The sequence below is a fragment of the Triturus cristatus genome, chromosome 10 (genome assembly GCF_964204655.1).
Source record: "Triturus cristatus chromosome 10, aTriCri1.1, whole genome shotgun sequence".
NCBI lineage: Eukaryota > Metazoa > Chordata > Amphibia > Caudata > Salamandridae > Triturus > Triturus cristatus.
Window position 1 is genome coordinate 779,547,330 of NC_140593.1, and position 9,141 is coordinate 779,556,470.

The 9,141-nt window shown below is 49.5% G+C and overlaps 1 protein-coding gene across 2 annotated transcripts; it reads right to left on the reverse strand.

Annotated features, from left to right (window-relative positions):
- Positions 1–944: 944 nt before the first annotated feature.
- Positions 945–7,925, reverse strand: LOC146789989 (uncharacterized). 2 transcript variants are annotated; one of them, XR_014969512.1, is made up of 3 exons: positions 7,885–7,925; positions 6,443–6,699; positions 945–3,818 (listed from the first exon to the last, which is right to left on the reverse strand). XR_014969512.1 is itself a non-coding variant. In XM_085628309.1 (2 exons), exon 2 carries the CDS (start codon positions 6,696–6,698, stop codon positions 5,733–5,735), a length of 966 nt encoding a protein of 321 aa, XP_085484435.1. In that variant the 5' UTR covers position 6,699; positions 7,885–7,925; the 3' UTR covers positions 945–5,732. The 2 variants fall into 2 exon arrangements, 1 of the variants encoding a protein (XP_085484435.1); XM_085628309.1 differs by having other exon boundaries at positions 945–6,699.
- Positions 7,926–9,141: the final 1,216 nt, after the last annotated feature.

Genomic DNA, 9,141 nt, shown 5'->3' on the forward strand with positions numbered 1-9,141 from the left:
GCTGGTGCGTTTTGCATATATTTCTACATGCGATTCTACAATATGTTTTCATGTTAATGTCTATGGCAAACTATTAGATTTATTAATAAATGCTTTGTTTTTACGTTTTGACTTTTCCACACATGTTGTAGAGGGTGTGGATACTGATTTTAAACTTTGGTTCACATTATTGTATATGTCCCTATCTACTAGAGTTCAGCAAAAGCAAGGAACTTCAAAACTGTCATAAGAAGTACACATGCTTCAGACTGCTTGGTATGTTAATGCTGCGTGCTTGAGAATACTAGGACTGCTTTAGATGTCCTATTCTGATTTGTGATATAAGTTGCTTTACGGAATTAGAAATGAGTTTTAATGACAATTGTATTTAGTTAGATTTGTCTTATAAGGCTAGGGATCAAGGTCTGGCTTTTATCTATGGAATTATGAGTTGCTAGTACATGTATCTAGTCAATTAAATTATTGTTTGTAATGTTTGTATTAATCTTACCAATAAAACTGATTGATTACATGTGTATTCTGTGTGTATGCTGTGTGAATATGCAAAGGCGTGTATGTGTTGTTGCCTGTCTGTATGTGCATGTTTTCCTGTATACACCTTCATGACCGTGTTCTTCTCTGTGTCTCCTTAGCTGAGTTTCAACATAAGCTTATAGGTGTATGGATGTCTGCATCTGTGCTTGCGACTCATATTTATACCTCTCTGTAGCATATCTAAACCTATTGTCTTTGTCAATGGCTGTTCTCCCTTGGCCACCCACTGCAGAGCTGCTGGGCGTGTTAAAATAGACCCCTAAAGGGTGTCTACTGTAGACCTGCTTTGTATTTCTGCAGACATGCCATAGATGGCAGACAATGTGCAATTCATCACACCTTCATCCTTCCCCCACCCTTGCCGTGTAAATATCCCCATTAAAACACGCCAGACTGTATTTGGTCTTCACAGCGTAGTCTTTATTAATTTTAAAATGCTACCACCAGTTTGAATTTTTGGCTCACTCACTTTTAATCTCTTCACCAACTTTATTATTGCTTTATTCAGTACACCACAGCACGACAACAAGATATCAGGTTATATATTTTCATCTCTACATTTATATTTACATTTGACTCTCCACAGGGCGTTTGCCGCGGGTTGTGCTAGCAGGCCCCAACCAAGATACCCTGCTCTCTTTAGTGCTGACCGCCCACCGGCCAACAGAGCCGCAGGTAGTTCCATCACTGCTGATAACTAGCACCGGCTTCCTGGGTAGGGCCAGAGATTCCAAGGCCACCAGCAGGTCAGCCCCCTCTCCCGCCAGCCCGGAGCCCACAATAGGCTGCGCGCCCTGTTCTGGGGCCAATCAGCCACCGCCAACCGGAGTCCCTGACATGTCTCTTGTCCAGGACCCCGCCTAACCAAACTCTGAGCTTAGTGATGGGTGGGTGGGTAACTTCGCGACGCCCCGATGTCGCCGACCACGAGGCGAGAGGACAAAGAGGGGGTTCTACCTTGCCCCTGAGTTCTTAAACCCCCGCCAGTTTCCTGCCCGTGACGCACTTCCTTGGGTCCACGACGATCAACCTCTTCGGGGTAACTTAACCCGGAAGAGTTCCTAACCTGGTTCCGCCCCTTGCTGCCACTAAAGGCACCATGCCCCCTACGTGGGTTGGTGCTCGTCATAGATGGCAGACAATGTGCAATTCACCACACCTTCATCCTTCCCCCACCCTTGCCGTGTAAATATCCCCACTAAAACACGTCAGACTGTATTTGGTCTTCACAGCGTAGTCTTTATTAATTTTAAAATGCTACCGCCAGTTTGAATTTTTGGCTCACTCACTGTTAATCTCTTCACCAACTTTATTATTGCTTTATTCAGTACACCACAGCACGCCAACAAGATATCTGGCATTTATTTTCATCTCTACATTTATATTTACATTTGACTCTCCACAGGGCGTTTGCCGCGGGTTGTGCCAGCAGGCCCCAACCAAGATACCCTGCTCTCTTTAGTGCTGACCGCCCACCGGTCAACAGAGCCGCAGGTAGTTTCATCACTGCTGATAACTAGCACCGGCTTCCTGGGTAGGGCCAGAGAGTCCAGGGCCACCAGCAGGTCAGCCCCCTCTCCCGCCAGCCCGGAGCCCACAATAGGCTGCGCGCCCTGTTCTGGGGCCAAGCAGCTGCCGCCAACCGGAGTCCCTGACATGTCTCTTGTCCAGGACCCCGCCACAGGGCAAGGCGCTCCCTGGCGGACTCACCCTCCCCCCCTCGATCCTTCTACTTCCACTGCAAGAGCCCCCAAGATGGTGTGTACAAACAACTCCATCCCTGCCTGTGAGAGGTGCACCCCATCGGGTGCGTACAGCCCAAGACTTGTCACTTGTATTAGTTTGTGCCTAATGGCACTAATGCGAGATTTCTTCAGGATTTCAGCCACCGACTGATTCAACCTCTTCACTGATTTATTGATTGCCCTAGCCGGCGCCCCATTAGCCCATACTTGGCGTGGGATCACCTCCTACCAAAATATTTTTGCGTCCGGTAACATGTTCCTCACCACAGAATCACCAGCACATCTGGGACCGGCATGCCCCTGGTTATGGCATCCCGCAAGTCCTTTGGCACGTCTGCTAAACGCTGTCCACTGACCCCTACCCAATAGTGTTCGACCCCCTCCAGCCATCTGCCTTCGCGTGCTTTGCTGAAGAAGAGCCTTGATCTGTGGAAAAAGGAGTGGCCGCACCAACAAACCTGTGTTCTCTGATCCGGGATACCTGGATCAAAATTGCAAAGGAGACAGAATCAGCCACCGGGGGGAGGGTGAAGGGAGGGGTGAAGGGAGGGTGGGGGGCAGGCTTCATGCGAGGTGAGGGCGTACGTAACGTTCGAAACATGAGGACTTCCATCGTACAACCCTCTTAATCGTGTCGCCCGGAAGGCCCAAAGCTGCCGCCATTGTGGCTGCCCCGATGCGGAATGAATGAGATGTGAAGTGCGTTGTTTCCAACCCCAGATTTTTCAATGCTCTCTTGCATGTCCTGGTAAATTGAAATCTAGTAAGGGGGATACCATCCACATACACCAGCGCCCTCTGATCCACCCCCCTCGGTCTAATCTGGAAAAACCCGTGAGCCAGGGGTACTGGACAAAAAGTAGCCCCCGCCACAGCCCCCACTTGGACCCACGTCCCCTTGCCCAACGGGTCTGTCTTGGACCTCTGAACTCTGACCTGCATTGCTTCCCTGGTTAAGATCACATCCTCCAGGCGTAAGCCCCCCTCCTTATCTGACTTTGACCCGGGGAGTAATTCCGACACCCTGAATGCCCCAAAGAAAGCTAATGAGTATGCTAGTTTCAGCAAAAGTGTTTCATAAGGTGAGAAGCAGATCTGCGGTAATACTTCTAAGAAGTTTGACAATCTGCTAGCATCAATCGGTCTCCTATTGTCTTTTGTCCCTGGCACCAGACTTTCCCACCCTCTCATTGCCCTTTTCACTCATGGGTCCTTTGTAGGGTCTGCCACCCCCCCCCAGACCTGCATAAAAGGCTATTGCTGATAACTGCCTCCTCACCATGGACCCCGATTTGCCGCCCTCTTTTTGTCTTACTATGAATACCAGAACACTTTGTGTTGACAATCTCCCTACCGCGTCCAACCCCCCAATGGTAGACAGGTATGCCTGCCACGAATTCTCATACATACTCTTAGTCTTGGGGGCCAATGACGCGGTTATCAACTCGGGAGCGGTGGGGCACCAAGCTTCCATAACCCCGTTGGGAAGTTCGTCATCTGTTTGTCTGCCTGTGGCCATCTGGCGCGGAACTCTGTCAACTTGAAACGAGACAGGGCGTCAGCAACTGAGTTATCCACCCCCGGCACGTGTTTTGCTGTAAAGTATACATTGCACTGCAAACATACTAGCATTAATTCTTTCAGCAGGCGCTGGACCCATGGGCAAGTAGCTCTCTGATTATTGATGGCCATTACTGCTGACATGCTATCGGACCAAAATATAATATGCTTGTCTTCCAGCATGTCACCCCACAAATGTACTGCCACAATGATTGGGAATAGCTCAAGAAAGGAGATGTTGCGGGTGAGCCCTGAAACCGCCCACCCAATCGGCCAATGCTGCATGCACCACCTGGTACCTAAAACCGCTCCAAATCCTACACTGCCTGCCGCATCCGTGAATAATTCTAACTCAACATTTGCCTGACCAGGTTGTTGCCAAATGACCGCTCCATTGAAGCCTACCAGAAATTCCTTCCATATCCCCAAATCGGTTTTGACTTCGGCAGAAAGCCTGGTGTGATGGTGTTTGGCCCTCAGACCTGACATTGCCCTCGCTATGCTTCTAGAAAACACACGGCCCATAGGTATCACCCTGAGTGCAAAATTAAGCTGCCCCACCAGGATTTGCAATTGGTGAAGTGTCACTTTGCGCGCCGTCAAACAAGCCTCCACTGCAGCCCCAAAAGAGGCTACTTTCTCCTGGGGGAGTCTGCACACTCCCTCCTCTGTGTCAATTTCTATCCCAAGAAAAGTTAAACGTGTTGCCGGCCCCTCAGTTTTTTCTGCAGCCAAGGGGACCCCCAGTGCTTCTGCCAGGTGCTGGAAGCCCAGCAGAGCCTTCCTGCAAGCCGACGAGCCCGGCGGCCCAAGAAATAGGAAATCATCCAAATAATGCACCAACTCAGCTGACAGTACTATTTCCTGCACTGCCCATTCTAGAAACCTGCTGAACGTTTCGAACACTGCGCAGGCGATAGAGCAACCCATTGGCATGCACAAGTCAATGTAGAACTCTCCTTCAAAGGTGAAACCAAGAAGCCTGGTGTCCTCTGGGTGAACTGGCAAGAGGCGAAAGGCCGCCTCAATGTCTGATTTCGCCATCAGCGCTCCCTCTCCCAGCCCCTGTAACTTCTGTATTGCCGCATCAAAGGTAGTGTAACGAACCGTGCATAGGTCTGGATCAAGTTTATCATTTACTGACAACCCCGGGGGACTTGACAAGTTGTGGATCAACCGGAATTTTCCTTCCTCTTTCTTAGGTACTAAACCCAGGGGTGAGCATACTAAGTCATGCCTAGGCAGCTGCTGGAAGGGGCCTGCCACCCTCCCTAAGGACACTTCTTTCTTAATCTTTTGTCTAGCCACTTCCAGGTTTCGTTGGACTGAACGTTGATTGCGCGGTGGGGTGGCTGATGGGGTAGCATCGGATGGGATGCGAAAGCCAAATTTAAAACCTTGATGTAAGAACTGAGCCTCTTCTATCCTGTGGTATTTACTAAGAAGGTGCGTCAATACATGGTGCTGTATGGGAGTTGGTAATGGCTTAGGGTGCTTGCGGACCTTGTCCCCTGGTCTGGGGTTGGTTCTGTGTAGGCTGCTCTTGTGACCTTCCCCCTTTTTTGTAACACTTACTCTCTGGGTGTCCCAGCTTCCCTCAGAAGGAACATAAATGCTTGAACTTGCATGCTGTGCCCCTATTGCACTCGTTCTTATTGAACTGCCAACAGGCCTGTTTTTTGTCCCCCGTCCCTCTGTCACCCCGAAAGGGCTGAGTCGTCTTGTTAACTGGCCCCGTTGAATAGAAAACCCCATGCCAAATGTTTATCTCCCGCTGGTCCCAAGCTACTGCCGGGTGGACTGCTTTCATTTGCCTAAACTTGTTGTCATACTGCAGCCAACCCATTCCCGGGAATTCCGAAGCAGCCCCATGAATCATGGAAATGTAACTGATCAACTGAGCTGCCATTTGGGGATACCTTTCGACCATGATAGCCGCATAAATAGCATAATAGTCCAGTCCACCCACACTCTCTTCTGTTTCAGCTCCCCTTTCTTCCCTGTCCTGCTTTTGCCCGGGATTACCCCAGCATTGATTAGGTCAAAGACATCTACGAACTCCCCTCTGAATACTTTTTCTCTGGTCTCCGCTGGTACATGCCAAGTGATCCCCGCTGATGGGGCCACCGCTAGAGATGCCGAACCATAAATCAGCGGACTGTGTGCAAGAAGGGGCTGCCCTGCTAATGTTGTCCCCACGGCAAGGGGAGGTGCAGTTATGGGGCCCGCTGGCCCTGATATCCCGCTATTAATGGCTGGTCCCTGGGACGTTGCCGCCACTACCACTGGGGATTGTGCCACCCCTCCTGATTGGACCCAAACTTGGGCTATCCCGCTGCCCTGGTGCGCTACAACCGGGGGAGCAGACTGGGGTGTTAGGGACCCTACCGCCCCCAGTTGTGCCGGTGCACCTAGTGTTGCTGACCCTGCCCCCCCACCTTGCCCCTTTACCGCTGGGGGGCCCACTGCCTGCGCTAAATTGGTGGACGTTGCGTTTCCTGACGCCTCTGTGGTTGCCCCGTCCAGTTGCGCTGAGGGAGCTGAGAAAGTAGGCTGTATCATGTCCGTGGCCAAGGCCGATTGCCCCCTCAACCCTGCCTCACCTGGTGTACCAGTCTGAGAGTCCATGACTTTAGAGCGTTTGTCTTGCTGTGCATCCTTGAAGCACTCCGGTGTCCGCCTTGCCCGTTTGGCCCGTGTGACGTCCTGTTGCCCGCTCGCCTCTCCTTTCTCGGACAACGTGCGTAGCGCCCAGTCGATGCCCCCTTTTTTGGCGACCTCCCAGAGCTCTGCTAGAGAGCGGAAATCATCCTTGGTGGCTGGGGCGCCTTTGCCCTTCTGGGCCCGTTTTGGAGGCATTCTGTACTTAAAGAAACAAATCACAGTTAGTCGTTGCCCCTTTATCCCCCGCCTCCTTTGACCCAAGGACCACTGGGATATTCTATGTCACGATGTCCCCTGTGAATCAGCATTCCAATCAACCAGCTCTTACATCTGTGCATGCTTTATCCTATTTTTACGCCAGCGCCCCACAGATTAAGTGCATGTTTGTTGTGGTGCCTCAACTTTTGTGCTGGCCTGACGCGCCCTGCCGCAGTATCCCATCAAACAGCGCTGTGATACTCCCCCTGTTCACCCCTGGTTTAATCGTTCTTCCGAAAAGGAACTGCACAGCCTCCAAGGGAATTGAACCTGTAACCTTGAGATAAATTACGCTAACCCAGTAATTACACAACACTGTTGTATTGGAGGTATGCAAATATCAGCCGGTTTAATTGAAGGAAGATAGGAAGATAGATAATAGAGATAATTACACTAACATTGTGACAATGGCATACATAAGCAATCTGAAAACCTTGTTAGTATTGAGCTAGCTGGCAACTTGGAAGTTTGTGCAATACGTTAATTTTATAAATCTCGCTCCGATCTTCCCTTGACATGCGAGGAAACATTTACCAAACGTGCCGTGCTCTCCATTACCGGCAACAATACCTGAAGAGCCTGGCACTTTGCCGATGCAGTGCGTGTGCACCCAGCCGCCGCTTGTCCTCCGGTTTCCGGGGGCGCCATTGCCTCGAACCATACGTGCGCGCTGGCAGGGATTATTTAAACCCCTTGCTCGGTGATGTCCGAATGTGAAGCAATGCTGCCTTCTGGGTTCGCCTATTGGCCTTTTGCACGAATCGCTGCGGCTGGAAGTGCAGATGCAACACTAGAGTGCTTGTGGGAAGAAGTTGTTGCATATTTATATAGCGAAAACTCGACCCGAAGGTATTGGAGCGCTTTACATAGCACCGTATTTACATTACACATTCAGGCACGAGGATATTAAGTGATTTGCGCAAAATCACCAGATGTGGACGCGACTTCGAGGCTCGAACCCTGGTTTCCTGCACCAGAGGCAGCAGCGCAGCATGACTCTTTTACGCAGCGCTCCCCTTCACTATCGTTATCGCGACAATCCCAAATAACGCTTTCTATTGTTTATAAATACTCCAAAACCTGTTTAACTTTTAATACAACTACGCTAATGAGGCCCTCTCACCTTACGGGCAGCTCCGGCACCGCTTACACGACCGCTTCCCGGGTAACTTCGCGACGCCCCGATGTCGCACTTCCTTGGGTCCACGACGATCAACCTCTTCCGGGTAACTTAACCCGGAAGAGTTCCTAACCTGGTTCCGCCCCTTGCTGCCACTAAAGGCACCATGCCCCCTACGTGGGTTGGTGCTCGTCATACCAACAGTAGGTATACGGTGTAATAATTTATGTTTTTAATACTTCTGTCTCCAAAAGCAAAAAGTGTGTTTCATATGTTGCGATAGATTCCAGAACAAATGGGAGGACAGAAAAAGTAGAGCCATCGAATCACGGATGGTTTAATAATCTGTCACAGATGAAAAATCTGAAGCCAAAACAAAGACGCCATACTAAAATCCAAGCAGCATGTCGGATGCAGCTGCTTGCAGGCATTTAAACATCCCCTCATTTAGCACGTTAAAGCCTGGTTTTGCTGATAAATAGTCATAGCAGATCGTAATTTTGCGCTGTTCTCGAGCTGGAAAATGTTATTGGCAACTGGAGTTGGCCAGCCAAAAAATGAGAACAGACTTCATTAAGTTCTCCAGCTCTTCGGATTCATATGATCCATTTGTCTCTGATGGCTTAATTTGCTTTTATCAACTCTTCGTACATTCCTGGCCTGATTTACATTTTAATTTGGCAAACAAAAGAAGGAGTGCGCCCTCTGAGGTCAAGTGATACCTCCAAGTTTAAGAGAGGTGTACTGAAAGGGACAATCCTTTAGTTAAAGACCCCTCACTCACCAACCTAGTTGGTGACATGCTTCATCATCGGGGTCCCACCCAGAGGCCGAGTGCCATCTGGGTGTGCTGCGACACCTGATTACAGTGGAGCTGGTGTTATTTGTGTGTGCAAGTGATTGTAGTGTTTTAAAATTTGGTCAAGTTTATAACTCTGTAAAAAATTATTTAATCATAGAGCACTTGATCAATGTTAAAAGAGTAAATGGGGATACCCTATAGGGTTGAATTGGCCCGTGGTATCTAGCAATAAAGTGTAAAGTGAGTGAAAAAAATATATATATGTGGTTGGTCATATATATAAAAAGGTCTACATGTTTCAACCCTGGTGGAGAAAGTCTCCAGGTTTTCTTCAGGACCGGAGGTGATGGTGCTAACCAGGGTGGTATACACGCGCTAAGGTGTACCCTGCCCTTGGTTAGGAGTAAAAAATTCCCACTGAAAATCCAGTGGGAATAAGCCTGTGGAGGAAAACAGAA